Below are 21,482 nucleotides of genomic sequence, written 5' to 3' on the forward strand. Positions count from 1 at the left end.
GTTAATGTATGACAAGTATCTAAAACAGGGCCTAGAAAATGTTAAGGGCTGAACCACGGTTAGCTATCATTATCATTATCTTATTTATTCCATCTGCTCCCTCCCCCTCTGCTATATTCTAGAAGTGCTAAGAGTACTTTGGGTGTAGATTCCAAGACCTACTTTAAAGTTTGGGGAAATCACTTTTCCTTGGGAAGTTTGATGGCATCCTGAGGAAGTCAGGTATCACTACTGCCAGGCGACATTCAGATGGGACACTTCATTTGGAGACTCGGGCTGGTGCTAAGTTGCTATGTCTATATAGCTCCCCAGAACTTTGAGAGGAAGGAAACATGTGAATGCCATGAGGCTCGAGTTATCCCAACTCTGCTAACAGCCATTTCAGCAGAAATCACTAACACGAGAAATGGAATCGTACAGGTCGCCCTGAGTGACCCTGCAATATCTGAGACTGAATAAAATGGGGAGAAAAGGGGAAAATGAAAATGCTGTCAATATATTTAGGGATTTCAGTTTCTCTACAGGAACAAAGCGTTGCCTTGGAATGAAGGCTGTTAATAGGATATACTTTAAAGGATAGAGACTTCAAATGGTTTTGACAGGGGGCCAGGTTTTTTCTTCCTTGCTGAACTATACGTGCCGATCATGGTGCCTGCTGGCCTGAAAATCCTACTAACGGAAACTGCCTCAGCTGCCATGGACCACATGACTGCTCCATCTCACATCACCACAGCTTCTGAGGGCAGGTGCAGACACCTGACCCATGAGCTTAACAGCGACCTCTGCTGTGGCCTGGAATAACAGTAAAAGTTGCAACAAAGTCACATTCCCAGTCTCTCCCTCAGGAATCTAAACAATACTGAGAACCAGGTGATGAGCCATGAGAGATGAAGCTGAAAGGTTAGGATATACAAGGGAGCTGGAGTGGCCATGTGCAATCACAGCAAACCAAAGTCATGAGGGAGTAGAAACTCTAAGTAAAGTAGAAAACAGACTGACAGGCTAAGGGAAAGGGATAAGCCAGACAGCAGCAAGAGGAAAAAGACACAGAGGAAGAGAGCAGCCCTGAGACCCCACTGTCGATGGGAAAGACTGCTTCTCTGAGCTGCCTTAGCGAACAACAGCTTTCTGGTCCAAGTGCATCCTTAATGTCATATCCCGTTTCCTAAAATGGAATGGATCTCTGCTCTTTGTAACAAAAAAAGAGCAGTAACTAAAGCAGTTACTTCAGCTCCCTTGAGAATGGAGTTTTCCCAGGAGGTAACAGTGCCTCCAACAGATTTCTGGCAAGTCCACCCCAGCCAGACGTGCCTCAACATCTCAGTAGAAGAGGGGTGTCTCATTCCCTATGAGCCTTCAGTACAGGCCCCAAAGCTTATGAGCATCTTAATGGCCCATGAAAATGTTTTGAGACCTGAAAAAATAGTTACTGGATGTAAAATATGAAAAGAAAGCAGTAAAATCAAAGTTAATAAATGTTTAATGCCTACAACTAGTCAAATGAAGCTTAACTCTCAGTTCTGTATAAGCTACTTTTGCATGGGACAGGGGTACATGTTTTTGTTTGACATGTGACATGCTAAAGGTTGCCAAAGACAAAAGTGCTGAGGCCTTCAGAGGCCTGCAAACCAGTCCTGGGGAACCAAACATGCTTGGGCGTAAGCTGGAGCCCGCCCACCCTACCCTTTATAGAAGCTTACATGTTAAATATTATGCCTTACTATTCAAAACTGAGCAGTCTGAAGTTAGAAATCAACCCTCACTTTCCAAATTTAAAAAGACTGTAATTTTAGCACTCCTGAGTTAGGAGTCTATTATTTTTTCTTAATGAAATATTTTACAAAAAGGAAACAACTTCTAATAGCTGTCCTATCAGTTCTACCAAAAAGAAGGGAAATACTGTTGTTCAGGTTGCAAATGATCAGGTACATTTAAAGGCCATCTGTCAGAATAATAAATCAAAAATTGATCACAGGTACTCTCTTCTTATACAAGAGTCCTCTCAAATGTCAGGAATAGATCTGAACATTCTCTTCCATTTGGCCAGATTCCCCCTTTCACTGGGCTTCCCTGGTAGCTCAGACAGTAAAAAAAAAAAAAAAAAAAAAAAAATCTGCCTGCAATGCAGGAGAACCAGGTTCGATCCCACTTGGAAAGATCCCTTGGAGAAGAAAACTACAACATACTCCAGTATTCTTGCCTGGAAAACCCCATGGACAGAGGAGCCTGGAGGGCTACAGTCCATGGGGTCGCGAAGAATCCGACATGACTGAGCAACTACCACTTTCACTTTGAGAAAAACATAAGGGACCACAGAAGTTACACAAGATTTAAATCTTACACCTGCAAAGCACAAAGGCAAATGTAATTCTCTTTCTGCAGTCTGCTTATCTGGGCTCTTACTGGGTGAGCACAGACAAGCTCTCCGTCTGTTCCAGCTGTGGCCACTTCCCCCTCCTCATTGTCTCTGCCCACCTCCCCACACACTCTACACCTCCTGGTCCTGCCCCACACACCAACGCTGCCCCGGTACATCCCACCCACACAATGCCTCCTCTGCAAAATTGTTCCCTAGGAACTCCCTGGCGGGCCAGTGGTTAGGACTCTGTGCTTTCACTGTCGAGGACCCAGGTTCCATCCCTAGTTGGGGAACTAAGATCCCAGAAACCTGCGTGGTGTCCAGCCAAACAAAACCAAACAGTTCCCCTCCCCTTCAGAGCCCAAGAGCCTTGTTCACTTTTTACTCTGACTCTAATTTACACGCATCTCCTCGATCCCCAGTCCCCTGCACTTTCTCACCTCTCCTCAGGCCTTCACCTCTTCTTTTAGTCCTTCTTTCTAAATGAGTATCTGCTAAAGGGTCCTCACTCCATCTTTTTTTTTTCTTTTAAGCTCAACCTCCTGACTTGAATGAGAACCATTTCCATAATGACAATTCCACATTCTCTCATAGCAGGAATCTTTCCCTATCATCACACAGTGAACTGAAAATCACTAATTCACCATCTTCCAAGATCCTGTAAAAGGCAACATCTTCCCCAACAACTCTTCTAAGCCAGGAACTTTGAAGTCAACTTCCCCTGCCCCCCCCCACACACATCCTTCCACTGCATCTGATCTCTGCTTATTTTCTACTCTCCGCATTTAAACCCACGAAAACTCCCTTCTACCTTAAGGAAAACCAACACTTAGCCATCTCTGCTGCTGCTGCTGCTATGTCGCTTCAGTCGTGTACGACTCTGTGCGACCCCATAGACGGCAGCCCACCAGGCCCCGCCGTCCCTGGGATTCTCCAGGCAAGAATACTGGAGTGGGTTCAGCCGTCTCTAGCTGCTATATATTTTCTCCATTTCCCCATCCAGGCTTCTTAGAGACTTATTCTCCTGATTTCTATCCTTTCATTTCCCATTCATTCCTCAACCCACCACTACACTGCTGAAGTTCCTCTTGGCACCTTCTTTCTCATGCTGGACACTCCCTTCTATGACTTCACTCTCACTCCATCCACTGGTATTCCTCAGTCCACTTGGAGACTCCTCCCCCTCCCCAAGTACTAGTGTTCCTGTGGGTTCCATCCTGGCTCTCCTCTGCTCCCTACTCACACCCGGACAAGTTCAACTATCTATCTAGTCCACTAGTTCTTAATTCTAGCTGTTAAAGAAAACCTTTTGTAGGAGTCTGTGTTTTAACTGTTCATAATAAGGCCTCCAGACGGAGAAGGCAATGGCACCCCACTCCGATACTTTTGCTGGAGAATCCCGTGGACGCAGGAGCCTGGTGGGCTGCAGTCCACGGGGTCGCTAAGAGTCGGACAAGACTCAGCGACTTCACTTTCACTTTTTACTTTCATGCATTGGAGAAGGAAATGGCAACGCATTCCAGTGTTCTTGCCTGGAGAATCCCAGGGATGGGCGAGCCTCGTGGGCTGCCGTCTATGGGGTCGCACAGAGTCAGACACGACTGAAGCGACTTAGCAGCAGCAGTAGCAGCAAGGCCTCCAGAGGGCACTCAAACACTTGCTCATAAATCTTCATGGATATTTAAGCTAAGGCATTAGAACCTGCAGCGAATTTCACAGTTGATTACTGCCTCTAACTAGTTACTAAGCACTGTGAAAACTGGTACAGCTGGCTTTCTGCAGGATCCCCGATTCTAATTGTGAGTCTGGGGGCTTATCACAAGGTCCTAATTCTATCATGATAGAGAGATACAGTGATAAGTTACTGAATACTGGTTAACTAAAAACCTGACTTGTGTTTGCTGGCTGATGCCCAGTACTTTGAATCACTGAAACATTCTTAAATCCTATCAAGCTTAATCCTACACGTTTGAAATGCACATCTAAAAATAATTTTGAAAGCCAGAGGGACATAATGGGGCTTACTCTGAGGAAAGAGGGTTCAGATTTTTTTTTATGAATTGTTTTATCATTTACCTAAACAGGCAGAATTTATAACCTTTGGGACAGAGGATTGCTCTAGCTGAACAAGAGCTTCCTCACAAGATTTGGCACATTACTGTGGAAGGCAATGCAAAATAAGCTGTGGAAATAAGCTATGACTATTTTATCAACTTGCAGGTTATAAAAAATAAATGAGCTCTAGAATAGCTTTATTGAATTTCTTACATCAGGTGACACAAGAGACACTGTATATTCTCGAGTTAGAATAAAGCTGTAGAAATGCTTTAATGTCAGCAACAGAAATTACTGCTTTTTCAAATTAAATTTTGAATTCTGCTGATACAACTGCAAAGTTAATTTCATTTTTTTAAAATTTCCCTTCTTCCAAGCTCTTCCATAGCATAAGTATCTACCATAGCTGTAGGTTAGCTGCGGTAATTCTTTACACTTAGGCTAAATGACTTTGATTTGCCAAATCTAGGTTGACTCCTTATCCCTTTATCACATCTCTGAGCCATTAGAACCTACTGTCCCTGCCAGTTCTGGGAACTTTCTCCTCAGCTGCCAGGGCACCGCTCTCCCCCGAGACCCCTACCTGCCTTCACCACCTGGAGAATCTGCCCCTGTGGGCTCTGCAACAGGAACCCAGTCAGCTGAGCTGACCCAATCAGATGCTTGTCCCTGAGAGTTCAGAACTGGGAGGTGGAAAGCCTGGGTCTACAGAGTGAACTGAGAGGGACAGTGACTCGGGAGAGACACAGGCAGAGAGAGCTGCACCGGCTCCTGGACGCTCCAGACGCTAGCAGGCCTCAGCCAAGATACAGCATGGGGTGCCATGGCAGCCTCCTCAGAGATCCCCCTGCACTTAGGCCACTTCAAACATGTTTCTTTCTTTTAACCAAATGCTTTCTGGTGAAGACATCCTCCTCCTCTCTGATGAGTTCTTCCACAGGCCCCGTCTCCCCTACCTCTTCCTAGATGGACCACCCCCCAGCTCTGCTCTGAGCCTCACCTCACTCTGGTCCACACACTGTCACCCAGACACAGCTGCTATGCCAGCCGTAAGGGGAGGACACTGTGACTGACTCTCCAACCTCTAGCTATACTTCTGTGAGAGCCTGAATGTTTGTGTCCCCTCAAACTTCAGATATTGAAACCTCAACCCCACTGCAATGGTGTTAGGAGGTGGGGCGCTTAGAAGGTAATTAGCTCATGAGGGTGGAGCCTTCACGATGGGATGCGTGTCCTTATAAAAGAGACCCCAAGAGCTCCCTCGCCCCTCTGCCATGTGAGGACACGTCAAAAAGATGGCATCTATGAACCAGGAGGCAGAACCTCACAAAATATATATGAAAGTCACTCAGTCATGTCCAGCTCTTTGCAACCCCATGGACTATATGGTCCATGGAATTCTCCAGCCCAGAATACTGGAGTGGGTAGCCTTTCCCTTCTCCAGGGGATCTTCCCAACCCAGAGATTGAACCCAGGTCTCCCACACTGCAGGCAGATTCTTTACCAGCTGAGTCACCAGGGAAGCCCAAGAATACTGGAGTGGGTAGCCTTTCCCTTCTCCAGGGAATCTTCGCAACCCAGAGATTGAACCCAGGTCTCTCACATTGCAGGCAGGTTCTTTACCAGCTGAGCCACCAGGGAAGCCCAAGAATACTGGAGTGGGTAGCCTATCCCTTCTCCAGCAGATCTTCCCAACCAAGGGATTGAACTAGGGTCTCCTGGATTGCAGGCAGATTCTTTACCAGCTGAGCTACCAGGCAGGACCTCATCAAACACTAAATCTACCAGCTCCTTGATCTTGGATTTCCCAGCCTCCAGAACCATGAGAAGTAAATTGCTGCTGGAGCCACCTGGTCTGTGATATTTTGTCCCGCCAGTCTACATGGGCTAGCACAACTTCCAGTGGCCAGGTGAGCACTTGCAGATGGATACAGACTTGGCACCACTCTGTGTCCTGGCCTACCTCTGTGTGGAACGGACCAGTATGGAAACATCAGTAGAAATCACTCCAATTATTCAGCCATAACTCTCAACAAGATAACTGACTACAGCACCATCACCTGCTCAGGAGAGAGTCTAGAGGAAAAGGCAATCACAGTATTACTCAAAGTCAGGGTCATGCAGTCTTAAATAACTCCAATAACTCCATATGGAAGACATCAACAGTCCAGTCTAAGTTAGACAGATACTCCCCAAACTTAAACAATATATAGATGTGTAACTATATTCCAAAAAATAGTTACCACAGAAACAGTTTTTAATAATGGATTTATACAGAGCACTCATTCATAGAGCAAAGTATGTATTTGCAGCATAAAACCAATCTTTGCAAATTCTCTCAGGAAGAACCTACAAGTGACATGTAGCTTCTCTACAGCCCTGTTCTGTACGCACATCCAAAACTCAGTCTGTCATCTCCTCACCAAAGCCAACTCTGTTCTCAGTTGTAGTAAATCGGTCCACTGGTCACTCAATGGCCTAAGCCAGAACCTGGTTACCATCAACCCTCCTCCTGCTCACAAAGTCTATCTTCCCAGTTGCTCCTGAATTTATCCACCCACCTAACCTACACTCAGCTGTCATTCAGGCCACCGTCTTCCCCCAGGACACTACAAAGTCTCCATGCCTGACTTCTTCTAATCCATTATCCACTGTCATGTAATCTTTCTAAAATGCAAAATGGGATGTTCATTATCCTGCTTAAAGCTTTTCAATGGGTTCCATTAATTCTCAGTGTAGTTTTCAAATTTATTCATATGGCTTTTAAACTCTGATCAGTGTGAGCTACTATTTACTTCTCCTGGTTCATCTCTCACCATTGCTCACTCCAATTCTAGTTCCAACCAAACCAAACTTCTTCAGGCTCCCCAGATCTAGTCTGCTCCTAGGCCTCAACCACTACCCCCGTCCCCCGACCACGGTCCTTTTACCTCTGACCCATCACACTTGCTATTCCCTCCATTTACCTTCGGTCTCACCACCAGATATCACTGCCTCTAGAAAGCTTACCCTCACCTCTGGATTCTGCATGACCCCTTCTTTTGTGCTCCCAGAGCCCTTCCAAGTCCTCAACCTCATCTCCACTATCACACTTCTTTGGCTTTGTCCTCCACTAAGCCCCACGCTACGCCACATCCACAGAATCCTGCAGGTCCATGAACACTTGGCAAGGGAGCAAATCTACCTACCCTTGGCATAACCCCGTCAGTCCTCCCACACCGTATGGCCCAAGATACCTTGAGCTCCACTCTGCTGAGTCACTTGCAGGCCCTGAATAATAATCAGGCTCCCCATGCTTCTGCCCCTGGTCCCGTGGCTAAGTCCTACTCACCCTGAGTCGGTAAAAGGCAGCGTGCTTTACAACCCGATGTGTGTGTTAGAAACACAAAGAGTTAACAAGAGTCAAACTAGGAAATCCCAGGGCCCACATTTAAGTTTCTGCGTTTATTCTACAGTTATGAGAAATGAGAACTACTTGTATTCTGCATATTGCTAAGAAGAAAACTTCCCTCCAAAAGCTGAGAGCAACAAATATATCACTCAGAAAACATTCACTTTAAGGATACTTTAATATATGACAGAAGTATTTTTTAAAGTGTACACATCTATTAACTATGCAGCTAACAAATGTCCTAGATATGATGCACTTTTAAAAAGTAAATGCTCCATTATAAATGAAATAACAAATTATAGATTCAATGACATATAATCCTGGAAAATAAAAAAGTAAAAAACTTAAGTGTTCCAACATCCTACTACCCAAAGTCCACAATTTTTAAGATTTTCATTTAATTTCCTCCAGACATTTTACCATCAGAGGTTTTTGTGGAGGGCTTTTGGGACTTCTGTTTAATAAAAGTTTTAACCACATAACATATGCAATTTTGTACCCTGATTTTCTTCACTTAACACTGTCGTAAGCACTTTAATATGTTTTCTTCATAAATATTTTAATAGCCAATAATGTATTACCCAGTTGATAACTTAACCAGCCTGCAAATGCACCCTTAAAAATAATTCTATAATATGTATCTTTTATACATAAAGCCTCTCTGTACTTAAAAATATTCCTTTGATGGTTTCTAGGTGGTTGCTACATCAATGAATATGATAACTTTTAAGGTCCTTGATACATATAGCCAATGTAACATAAGTGTGTGACATTTTTGCTACACCCAGGTACTAGGTCTTAAAACTTTCTGTCTAAATTTGGGCCTTTGTTAACTGAGAAATTGTAATATCTTCATTACAGAAGTAAATACTGTTTAAAACCTACAACAATCCAAAAGCATGTAAAATAAATATAAAATCAATCCCAGAAATAAAAATTCAATCTCCCCTATTCTCCTCCCCTCAGAAGAAGTAATCACAACATATTTTCCACATATTTTTCTAGATCTCTATTTTCATTCAGAACACACACACACAACCACACACATTATTTTGTTTTCTATCTTACAAAAAATGGAACTAAACTTGCTCAAAAATATATTCTAGATATCCATCCAGGCTATGTCAATACATACAAATCTGCCTTTCTTTTTAAAAGCTACCTAACATTCCATAGTGTGGAGGCAACAAACTTTTTCTGCATTCATCTTCAGCTTTTCCTCTTTATAAGTGATACTGTGACAGACTTCATTCATACTAACTTTAACCTGTATTCTCTTATTAGAATATCCCCAATTCCCTTAAGTGTATCTGCTGGATGAAAGCATATGGGTGTTTTTAAAATTTTGATAGGTTTAACCAAATTGTCATCGGGAAAGGGCAAACTAATTTCAGTCAATTCTAAAGGAAAGCAACCCTGAATATTCACTGGAAGGACTGATGCTGAAGCTCTAATACTTTGGGCCACCTGATGCGAAGAGCCAACTCATTGGAAAAGACCCTGATGCTGGGAAAGATTGAGGGAAGAAGAAGGGGGCGACAGAGGATGAGATGGTTGGATGGCATCACCGACTCAGTAGACATGAGCTTGAGCAAACTCTGGGAGATGGTGAAGGACAGGGAAGCCTGGCGTGCTGTAGTCCACGGGGTCACAAAGAGTCAGACAAAATTTACCAGCTGAACAACAACAAAGACCGTATCAGGTAGCTTTTCCTCTACATACTTGGAGAGCATTTTAATTTGCCTGAGAGCCATTCCCTCCTCTACAAAATCTCACCGTTTTAATTTCCATTTCCCTAACCACCAGTGAGGCTGAATTTCCTGTCATCGCTTTGACACTTTCATTTCTCTATGAGAACTATTAAATGAGAACTATTCACATCCTCCATTCATTTCTTAACTATGTCAATTCTATTATCCTTTGTTTGTGAAGTCGCTCAGTCATGTTTGACTCTTTGCGACCCCAAGGACTGAAGCCTACCAGGCTCCTCTGTCTCTGACCTGGGATTTTCCAAGCAAGATACTGGAGTGGGTTGCTATTTCCTTCTCCAGGAGATCTTCCTGACCCAGGGATCGAACCCGGGTCTCCCGCATTGTAGGCAGACACTTTACCGTCTGAGCCACCAGGGAAGTGGCTTTTTATTATTTGTTTGTGTATGTTACCAGAACTTAACCCCAAGTCTGTCAACTTATAATGTTTTTACATCACACAGAAATATCAGCTTTGATGATATTCAAACTTATCAGTCTCTTCTTTAGATTTGGGGCCTTAGTCTTACCTATTAATGAACTGCTTACCCTAGAAACTTATTTTCCAACATAATAAATTCTCATATTTTCTTCCTATACTTTTACAGGTGTTTTTGACTTTAAGCTCATTCTTTAATTCAAATAAGTCATTCTGAATAAGGGGAAGTAGAATATTTCTTTCCAAATAGTCATTTATCCCTCTACAATGTATCCAAGATTATATCCAATATATCCAACTCAAAATACCAACTTTATTAAATAATAAATTCCTCTCTATATAAATGGGTTACTGGACTCTACTTTGTTCCATGTACCAACCTCTCTATTCTTGTACTCACCATTTACATAACTGTACCATTACAGTATGTTTTGATATCTGGCACAGCAAATCCTTCATCAGTATTTTCCACTTGAAAAATTTCTTGGCCACTCGAGCCTCGACATTTAGTCCTCTGGACAAATTTTAGAAGCAATTTATCAAGTGTCCAAAAGTAAGTCTCACTGGGATTTCAGCTGGAATTACATTGAAGTAACAGTTTAATTTGTTGAGTACTGCAAGCTTTACAAAGATGCCGTCTCTTTCCAAAGCATGTAATGTCTGCCCACTTATTTGGGGTAGCTTTTAAATTCTTCAGGTAAAGGTTTCTAATTTTTTCATAGAGCTTTTGTATGTTTATGTGTTACTCTTAAATGTCTTCTGGTTTTGTTGCTATTGAGAATACAGTCTTACTTTTCTACAGGAATAATTACAAATTACTTATTAGTGAGATTACACATCTTTCTAAATGTCAAACAAATTGTATCTATATCCATTAAACTATTGAGCCACATCCTGCAACCATGTGTGTGGATTTTCATTTTCTCATTGATTTGTGTGAGTTCTTTACATGTTGAAGATATTAACTCTACACTTAGATTTGTCACTACTATTTTTCTACTTTGTGGTTTGGCTTTTGATCCTAGGATTTCGTTTTTCCTTTCTTCTTAAAGATATTTTAAATGTTTATGTAGTCCAATACAGATTTTAACTAATAACAGATTTGAATGTCTTGTGGGTGCCAGGACCTGTACCTCTTTCTCTCTCAACACCTGTACGGTGGTATCATTTTCCTTAAATTCCAGTTCAAGTCTGTCTGATCGCTACACCTGTTCTCTGTTCACCTCAGCGTGCAGAACTCCTTTTTCCAGATGTTCACCTATTTTTTTAAAGGTTTATTTTAATGTGGGCATTATTTTAAAAGTCTTCATTGAATTTGTTACAGTATTGCTTCTGTTTTATGTTTTTGGCCCCGAGGCATGTGGGATCCTTGACCAGGGATCAAACCCATACCTCCTACATTAGAAGATAAAGTCTTAACCACTGGGCCATCAGCAAAGTCCAGCCCAGATGTTTAATATTTACTTCCATATCTTCTCTGATTTGGAGGGCATTTGTGATGGTTTGTCACTTATTACACTTCCATACACTTTCATCTTTGGGGTGCTGAATAGGTTCCAGTGACCTGTCCAGATACTCTGAAGCTAGTGTGACACTGTTTAAACACAACTGGCTCTACAGTATGTTTAAACAATTAGATAGACCTTGTTCTAGCTCATTACTCACTATTCTGTCCAGTTCACCTGAAAAGGGGGATCTCTATAGCATTTAAACATCACAACCAGGGATATGGCCTATCCTTCAGTTTAAGACATTCTTTCTTATCTTTCAGGGTATTGTTTGGTCTCTTCCAGGCAGGTCAGTCGCACTTGTCTTGATGAAGCTGTGTTTACCTGGTTCATGGTTTTTGTTGCATTGTGATCAGAGCCTGCTTTTTTGTTTTTCCATATTAGTTTCTGAAAAAATTATTAGTATTCAGAAAGCTATAAATATTATATACTCACTGTGTGCCCAGTTGCTTTCTCAATTTTTTGTCTAGTATTTTTTTTCTGTTATTCTTTTTTTTCTGGCAAATAGCATTTACAATATTTCCCTTCTTTTCATTTTTAGAACCTCACCTCACTCTTATTTCATGTATTCCTGCTTTGACAAAACTTACCAAAAATATGTTAAATATCCCAAATTTTTACTCTCTCTGATCCTATTCTGTTAAGCATAGTATGAATAATTAGTTTAACATATGTGTTTTGCATAAAAAAGTGCATCTTTATGCCTACTTTTTGAAAATAAAAAATTATTTATTTTTACAGACAAATACCTATTTTGACCTTAGTATAGCTGGTAGTTTGAAGTCAATGTGAACTAGAAGGGAAAGACCATCTCTCTTGACAGACCTCTGACAATCACCTACCTGGTCTTCCCCACTTTCACTCCCCACTCCCACATTCTGCAGGTAGCAGCAGCTGGAGTGGCTGTTTAAAAATGCAAATCTGATTAAGTCATTCCCCTGTTTAAAACCCAACCCTTGTAATGGTTTCCCATTTCACTCGGGATAAAATAAAACATCCTTAACCTGCCCTACAAGACCCGACATGATTTGGTCCCCTGCCTAGCCACACTTGCCCCTCACCCACCATAATGTATCCACAAGTCATTCTTTCAGTTCCCGGAAAGGGCAAAGCTTTCCCCATTCTGGGCCTTCCCACATGCCGTTCCCCTGCCTGGAAAATTATCCCCCATCTCATTCTACACTGACGCCTACTCACCCTTCAGATCTCAGCTCAAAGCTTATTTTTGCAAAAAAGTCTTTCCTGAGTCCTCTCTCTGAAATCTAAAATTTGGTCCCCTTTTTAATACTTTCTCATCGAGAGTGCTAACTCACTTTCATAGCAGACACCGGTTTGTGATTATATGAGCAGCTGCGTGATTGTTTAATTTCTGATCCCTTCTGCCCACATAACGTAAACTAGAACAGAACAGAGGCAAGCTGATTTTGGTGGCCATGCTAGAAACATTCGTATACATTTGAATAAAAGAAAAAAAATACCTACATACCTCTTAATTGTGCCTTTTACATCTTAATATGATAGCCATCACATTACTGAATATGTATGTAAACTGTTAAAACTCTGGTACTGCTGGCAAATTCAGTAAGAATCCATTCTACTCAAAGGACATAAAAACCTGAATCTGTTGCTGCTACAGAAAAACACAAACAAATTTACATCACTAGGAAGTTCTGTTTATATATTACGAGTGTTTTATGTAGTGTTCAATTTGCTGATGCTTTATTCACAATCAACTAATTTTTATGCCTTATTTTTCAAAGCATGTAAAGCACTATGAAAAATACGCTTTGTGAAATACTCTTTCAGAAGTCTAAAGAGTACTTGATAAAAATATGACAAAATCAGAAACTAAACAGCATTCAAAGTTGGCTATCTGTAGTATTTTATAATATACATATCTGGCCAAAGAAATAAAAATTGTAGTGCAAATTTAAAAATCCCTTCAGATCACAAAATCAACATTATATACTACTTTATACTCTACAAAGACTTTCACACACATGATATCACTGAACTTGGTAGAGTAAATAGAGCAGATATTATCACTACATATAGAAAAGAAAACTCAGGCTTAGAGTGATTAAATGTCTTCCTCAAGGTCACAGGACTTTAAAACAGGCGTCACAATTAAAACAGGGTCACAATTACAAGAAATGTACCACATGTAAATTTCTGAACCAAAGAGAACGTCCATCATAAACAGTTTCTGTAGTAAGTGTAGATTTGTGCTCCCTTCACTAACACTTCAGTAGAGAACAACAAAAAAAACTATTTTAAATGTAAAGTTAAATCATAAATTGCCATCAGTTCAGGAAATGGCTAAACTATGGTGTCCTCAAACTATGGAACATGATGCAGCAGTTCTGCAAAATGATTGAATGCATCCTATGCTAAAAACGGAAAGCTAGAGTGCACTCATACTTGTTAAAACAGTCGAAGATAATACAAGTATACACTGGCGTAAAAACATTTTTAAAGATCTAGAAGGTTATACACAGTTGTTATCTCTGGGAACAGAGGTCTTGTAGTCAAAGACATTAGCCATCTCTGTGATGTTTTAGTTTTTACAAAGAAAAGGCTTTACTTTGCTGATTTAAAAGTAATTCTTAAGATTTAAACCAATCTGTGGGGTGAACAAGGCCATTTTTCTGGGTCTAAAAAACTGTGCATCTATAAAAGAAGGAGGAACCCCCGCTTAAAAAAAAAAATACATATATAGCAACAAAAACAGTTCGATTCTCTTAAAACAATAAACATCACAAAACTTTTCTTTAAAAAAAAAAAAGGCAATAGCTTAGAATTTTTTTTTTTAATATCTAGTCTCCTTTGTTGCAATAAGACAACCAATAAACTATCAACTAGGAGAGTCCGGAACAGGCTCCTCCGGGAGAGATTTAGTTGTTAGAGTTGGGCAAGGAAGGTTTCACAAAGGAGCTGAGTTTTGAGGGAAATGAGAGGTGACTGGGCAGAGAGATGCGGGAAGATTAAGCCAGAGAGGGAAATGCCTGGGAAGTGGATATACTGAGTTAATCAGAAGCAGGGCCCAGGAAGAAAACTGGAGTAAAGTCCTGAAAGAGGAGAAGAGGATTCCTTTGGATGTGGGAGGTTAGAGGGAGCTCGACTGCGCTGCCATCCAGTTTACCTGGGTGAGAATCCGGCCCTTGTTATGGTCAAACAATGGAGGCGTCCAGCGGCAGCAGCGATCTGCGCTGGGTGCCCGGAGGGTTCCTCATCACCTGAGTAGGATGCTCCGCTGGCTCTGCTGGGACGCGAGGCGCTCTTAAAAAAAAAAAAAAAAAAAACACACACAACATCACACCATGCAGCCAGGCTTCTCCGCGGCACAGCCCGGCTCCCTTGATCCCACGGCGCGGCCATTACCGCTTCTCCGGGGACCCGCCTGGAAAGGCTCCAAGGCGCGGCTTCACGGGTTTCTAAAGCTGTTTTGCTCCCCCTTCCCTCGGCTCCAACAACAATGGAGCCCGGCTCGGGAGTCTGGCTCTCTTGGGGCCTCCGCCCGGCCTCGCCCCGGTCGCTGCCCCTCCGCCGCCGCGCGCCCTGGCCGCCATCTGTGACCCCCGCTCCCCGGCACTGCGGGCCCACGCCGGCTCGCCGAGGCCCAAAGTCAGGCTGCCCTCCCCCGGGCCGGCCCGGGTGGCCGCCGGGCCGCCAGGCTGCGCGGAGCCACTCTGACCTTTCCCACCCGATGCCCGGGCGCTCACCCCGGCTCCAGGCCCATCCTAAGTGATGGGTTGTTTTTCTTTTCTTTAATCCACTCATTCTCCTTCCGACCCAGTACCCGCGCCCTGGCCACCCCCGCTCGCCCCCACCTTGATCCCGAAAAGAAATAAAGACAGTACAGCCTGGCCACCCCAGAACTCACTCCAAGTGAGGGGTTGAAGCGCCCCAGGCCGCGGACTCCGCGCACCCACCCTCCCTTCTCCTCAAGGGACACCTCACAGGTGCGCCTCCGAGCCGCGCGCGCGCGCTCCGCACACCCAGACGCCTCCGGGGGACAGCGCGCGTGCGCACGCACGAGGCCGGCGAGCCCCGGGGGAGCGGGGGCCGCACGCATGCGCGCCGCCCGGCCCTCGCCCCTTCCCCCCCACCCCGGCTCTGCGCCCGCCCCCGTCGGCTGCCCGCGCGCGCCCTCCCCCCTCCCCAGTGTCAGGCCTGTCACGGGTACCCCCCCAACCCTCACCGCCCAGCGCGCGCGCTCCCGCTTGCCCGCCTCGCTCCTCCTCCTCCCCCCCCACCCCACCCGGGCCCGCGTTACCCTGGGCAACCGCAGTGCGGCCGCACCTGAGCTGTGCGCCTGCGTCCCACCGGCCAGACCCTCCCTTCCCCTTGGTCGGTTCCCCAGCCCCGCACAGCTGCGGGAGAGTGGGGGCGGGGCGTCACCCTGTCCCCGCGAAGTGAGTATCGATCGGCCTCCCCCGCCCCTCCCCGCAAACACAGACCCACCGCCGCCGCCGCGCCGGCGCCTCGGCCGCCAGCCGGGTCAGCGCGGCCAGGCCTTCTCGCCGCCCCGGCCCCCCGCTCCCAGCGTGCACCGCGGCGAGCGCTCGGGTGGGAGCCGGCGAGATGCGCTCGGCGGGCGGTGCCCACTGACCTCCCTCGGCGGCCCGGCCAGGGCAGGGCCGGAGCCAGGAGCCAGCCCCGCCCGCCGCCCCGCCCATGGGCCGCCGGCCCCCGCAGCCTCCCGCCCCAAGGATCGCGCCGAGGGGGGGAGCCGCCTGAAGGACCGCGACGGCTGCGCCCGCAGGTGAGGCGGGGCCCGAGGTGTGATCGAGTCCAGCCCCACTCACCTGGCGGTACCTGCAGGGAGGCTCTGCGGGTGCCGGCGGGGGGCGGCGGCACCTGTCGCAGCGGGAACTCATTTAGATAATTTTTCAAGCCCTCACTGCAAGGGGAGGGGTCCTTCAGGCTCACGGGGTGGGGAAGGGTGTCCCCTTACGGAGACATCTCGGGGGGATGAGGCGGGGGGTGAGGAACGAATAGGTGGAAAGGAGGGCAAAAGTGAGGCTCGGCGATTCCGCACCAGCTGCTTGCAGGGTCTTCCAGCCCGTTATAGGGAGGGGGTTGCCCTTGCCAGGGCTACAGCCCAGGCTGGGGTGCGAACCCACCGCGCACCCAAGCCAATCCGAACGGGGAGGAGAGGGCGGTCCAGGAGCCGCTCCTGCCAGCCCCGGGGTGGGATTGTAGGGTGAGGGATCCGCATTGCAGGTGCACTAGGAGCGCCCGAGGGCCTGGCCCTGCTTTGTCTGGGATGCCGTGGGGAGGCGGCCATCCGAATCCACATCGCCTTTTCAAATGCGTTTTACCACCCCGTGGACATTAGAGACCCTCCCAGATAAGTTGCATTGTCTCCTGTCCTGATAACCCTTTACGTAAGTACTCTACCTTTACAGCCCTTTTCTGAAGCTTTGGTGTGAGCTTTAGTTTACCCTAAATAACGATTTGTTTGTGATTCATGAAACTGAGCGGAATGCAAATATGCAGCAGGGCTCCAGGCTCGGCTACAGAGCTGCCGTCTACTACAGCGAGTTACTCTAGTTTATCTAACTTAAGTGTTTTCACGCTGACCTGTATTAATTAGAAGCTTTGGTATTAGGCAGTATGATCTATTTCTATAATGAAATGAAGTGGCCTTAAGAGGAAGTATGATCGCGTTGTTATTTAAGTTGCAGCAATCAGTCTTAATAACAAAATACAAGCCGCCCGACTGTCCTACCGTAATGTATTACCCATTTCCAGAAACCTACCTGTAAGAGTGTTAATGCTAGAATTGCCGTTTTAAGACTTTTACGTCTGAAATGTATTTCAGGAGACTTATTATTTTTTTATTAAATGGGTTTTGTTTTGCACAATCAAGTATTCCCCTGCATTGTCTTGCCATTGAATTGCAAGGAAAATAACGCTAATATTTAACGTGACTTTTACCTCCAAAGATGCTTTGAATTTATTTCTTTTGGCTAAATGTTCATTTTATATGAAATATATTTTGGGAGAAGGTTTTAAGGTTTGTGGTAAATTTATATGTGTGTGTCTTTATACATATGTTTACATGTGCATGACACTACTGGAATACCTTAAGATAAAATAGTTTTTATTATTCCTCTGCATCATGATGTAATTAGTAAATTTAGTTTAGGTATACTTAATTTCTAAAGTACTAGACAGTAATTTGTGTATATGAGATTTTTACTGTAGCATTTGTAGATACAACAGTCTAACAAACAGGTTTCTTGGCAATTAGATATTTTTATTGTTGATTCTTTTCAAAAAGAACAAATTAATCCTTTTACTTATGGCAGAAAATCATTCTTGTGGGTGCATAACTTTCATCTGTCATTCATTGGATAAATTCATTTTAGCATCATTACTTAATTGACGGTGCATTTGCGGCAATACTGATGTTAACAGCGTCAAGACTTTTAAAACATACTTATTTTTATATTTATTTATCATTTTCTCATATGGCAAGAAAAGAAGAAGCCTTTTTTCTTTTATCTGGAACAAGGTCAGCCATAAAAAGTCCTTAAGACATAGTGGACACACTGTATTTGTTAACCGAGATTAATTCTATCTACTAGATTGGGTATCCTTAAAGGGCAGAAACTAGGCGCCTTTATATGCTTCACTCACCAAGTGTGCAATAAATGTTTGACTCAGATTAACCATTCCAGACTAGTTAGGTAGGTGCTAGCTTAATGACACCAATTTTCACATCTCCAGCTTTGGTGTTTAAACCAGCAGAAATGTTGGGCAGAGGAGTGAACGTGTCCTATTTGTCTTCAGATATTCAAGGTCTGTCAGCAGCAGAGGGATTTTGTGTATTCTAGAGTATTTCCATGAGTTCCAACGAAGGCAAGTAGTACTTGCAGAAAGACAGACTTCACTTTGACATAAAAAGCACAAGTTGCTTATGATTAGAACATCCAGTGGCAAGAAAGGACTGCTCTTTCCCTGCAGAGTTTCTGAATAATCTGGTCTCCTGCTGGGCAGGAATGGCTGCTAGGAGGTACCCCCATTGGCCTGAGAGAGGTCTTCTGAGGGGGGCTGAGGGACTGCAATGGCAGTCTGATTGGAGGGCATCGTGGTGTCTTTTTGTTTCTTACTCTGACTTCTGCAGTTTGGGCATAACAACACCCTAGACACCTACTTCCCTCCTCGGAAGATTGTTACCAGGGCAGAGGCCTACCTGATACCAGAGATGATTCTAAGCCTACTTTCTTTGCATTTGTGTGGGACTTTATAGGTAATAAAGCACTCTCACATCCCATGTCTTTTTAAAAGACTCTTCTTAATTATGCATGATTTTTTCTCTTAGCTTTTATTTTCTATAATAAACATTTAATCAAGAGGAAAATTATCCTTTTCTAGGAAGACAAGCAGGAGAGGCTTTTTTTTTTTTTTTTTTTAATGGAATGATGTCAGTCATTCTTTCAAGAGTCAGCAGGTTGTGAAGGTGAATAGATTTTTTTTTTTCTTAGCTGAAATTATTTTTTGAAAGATACTGGTTAAGGGCTGACTCTTGTGCTTGTGCTGCATTTTGGTTTGTTTACTTCATTACTCAAACATGACTCAAATTTCACAGCCAGAAGTTCAGTCATATCCACTGACAGTTAAGTTGCACTGGACTTTTTTCCATATGTCTGGCCCATACATGCTGGCAGGTAAAACACAGCTGAGAAGCAGAACCACAGTGGTCCAAAAAAATGAGGCGACTTGGAGTTTGTGTTTGAAGAAGGAAAAGATGTGTCCCCTTTGTACTAAGCCCAAACCTAGGAATGATAATTTGTCAATGATTAGAACGATGCTCTGGCCGTTACAACAAAGATGAGGCTATTCACTGTCAATCACAGTACTTGTATTAAGTGGATCAGTGGGGTTAGGACTCTGTCTGTGGCCCAGGAGCAGAGCTAGAGCTTCCTGTGGACAGTAGAGAACCCAATAAATACTGTCTGCACAAGGATTTAAGTGGAACATGATGATAATGAGGCCAATTGAGTTAGACCAGATTGTGAGCTCTTCAATTTAGGAAGAAGTTAGAGGGGGAAAAAACAGCTCTGAATTAATGTATACGTGTAATTAATTTTTTAAAAAAACCTTTAGAAAAACAGTTCCTCTCTTTTGTTCTTTAGCAGATGAGTTTGTCCCATGCTTTTGTGCCTGTTATCCACCAGCTGGATTTGGGTGTGACTATTTAAATAACATAAAGATTTAAAAAATTTGCTTGAACCAGACATGCACTGTTTATTTATACTTTATGCACGAAAGGAAAAGAGAATACCAAGTTCTTCTGGCCAACCAAAAAATCAAATAAGGACACCTTATGAGTATTGATTTATTCCTTGAGGAGAAAAAAAAATTACAGATGCTGTTTTAAATATTATGATCAGGACAACAAATTATCAAGTAAGGCAACCAGTTAGAAAGCAGCCTTTTTGTAGGTGAAAGGTTACATTTTACAGAACCTTGCCATAATCTCTGAAGGCATCTCACAGATGTCTTAAAAGACCCCTTTGTTAATCAGAAAACCAGAGTTTATGTTTTTACATGAGTTTCCACACTGGGGAGCAGACAAATTAATACTTTTATGATTATCCCTGTATACCACTTTATCAGAAATAACTGTTTGAAGCAAGAATTCTCTACTCTGGGCCTGTAAGGGAAGAGGGAAAAAGTGTTGTCCTCTTTTTGAGATCCTTCCTACTAGCTGATTCTCAGGAGTGAGCAGTGCAATTCCATCAACTAACAAACAAGAACAAGCCTGAGATGCTAAAAGCTACAATAAAGAAAAGGAAATAGAAGAATGCTTTTAATAATGGAATTCTAGGCATACAATATTCTGCTGCTACAATCTTTCTCTTTGTTGCCTCTTTGACAACACTTAAGATGTTACAGTTAGACCCATGTAAGATCCATGACCCTTTGCTCTTCAGAGTTCCTTCCTACCCTGTTTCTAAATGCAGGCTGAACCCTGTTATTTACTACATAGGTAAGAGGATTTATGAGGCATTTCTTTTTTATTTGTTTAGCTGCACTGCGTCTTAGTTTCTGCACGTGGGATCTAGGTTCCCCAACCAGAGGTCAAACTTGGGCCCCCTGCATTGGGAGTCTTGGCCACTGGACCACCAGGAAAGTCCATCTGAGGCATTTCATATGTGACATTGCTGCCACATATTAATAATTCCCAGGATTATTACAGTACTGATTTTCTTAAAGTCACACAGTCCACCTGGAAATGAGTGGCACGACACTCTGAAAGGGCCACCTCTAGTGTAACCTCACTGTGAAACACAACACTGGCTCCCCGAGGTACAGGTCCATTCCTGTCATGGCTTAATCATCCAGAGGCTGCCATATGTTTCTAATGGTTTCCAATGTAATTTCTCTTACAATGACGAGTGTATGCGATGAGCTTCCTGCCACACTCCAGACATCGAAGGAGCCCGTTTCTCCAACTATCACAAGCATCAACTCAGGTAAAGGACACTGGTGTCACGTCTCCCTCAGTGGCTGTGGCATGTAGGAAGAGATCCAGTTTTTAGAAATATCTGTCTTGCTTGATGAGAAAGATGAAGAAGGGCTTTGCTATTTTTTAAATTTTCTGTTCTGGGAATATAGCAGAAGTTATTAGGCAGAGCCTGTCCTTTTCAAGGAGGGGTCAATCCTTGTCTTCGATAGTGAGTCATCTTTATCTTTTGGTTGAATCATGGTGAGCAGACTAGAAAATCCCTGGGGAACAGAGCAGCAGCTTTCAGCCATTGAGATACTTGCTCACTGACATGTCCTATTGCACTGGATGGGGGTAGGGCTGGGGGAGGCAGGTAGGACATAGTCTTTGATGACAGGGGAAAAAGATATGTCATCCTTCTCGGCCTCTGAATTGTGTGACGGGTTTCAAGTGAGGAATTCATTTCCATCAAGAAAGTGTTAGAGTCAGTTTTCAACAGAAAGTGATTTCTCAGTATAG

The 21,482-nt window shown here is 43.8% G+C and overlaps 2 protein-coding genes across 5 annotated transcripts in view; one reads left to right on the forward strand and one right to left on the reverse strand.

The window, feature by feature from the left end:
* Positions 1 to 15,590, reverse strand: part of LOC147355339 (uncharacterized) — a 36,064-nt gene extending 20,474 nt beyond the window's left edge. The window contains exons 1-2 of the mRNA XM_086347330.1: positions 15,384 to 15,590; positions 14,643 to 14,779 (exon numbers count right to left, since the gene is read on the reverse strand). Of these exons, the coding sequence (XP_086203456.1) occupies positions 14,643 to 14,779; positions 15,384 to 15,575 (329 nt within the window). The 5' untranslated portion in view covers positions 15,576 to 15,590. The remainder of the gene's footprint in view (positions 1 to 14,642; positions 14,780 to 15,383) is intronic.
* A 179-nt stretch (positions 15,591 to 15,769) lies between these two features.
* Positions 15,770 to 21,482, forward strand: part of CCDC92 (coiled-coil domain containing 92) — a 36,404-nt gene continuing 30,691 nt past the window's right edge. The window contains exons 1-2 of one of the 4 annotated variants that reach the window (XM_086347327.1): positions 16,045 to 16,265; positions 16,727 to 16,890. Coding sequence is in view for 1 of the 4 variants with exons in the window: in XM_086347323.1 (XP_086203449.1) it covers positions 20,871 to 20,991 (121 nt within the window). In the remaining 3 variants the exon portion in view is untranslated. Of the gene's footprint in view, positions 16,266 to 16,726; positions 16,891 to 18,905; positions 20,992 to 21,482 lie in introns of those variants that run through there. The other 3 variants (XM_086347324.1, XM_086347325.1, XM_086347323.1) reach the window with 3 other exon arrangements.

The sequence above is a fragment of the Bos grunniens genome, chromosome 17 (assembly GCF_055505025.1).
Source record: "Bos grunniens cultivar Pamir isolate PY7600 chromosome 17, Bosgru_T2T1.0, whole genome shotgun sequence".
Classification (NCBI taxonomy): Eukaryota; Metazoa; Chordata; class Mammalia; order Artiodactyla; family Bovidae; genus Bos; species Bos grunniens.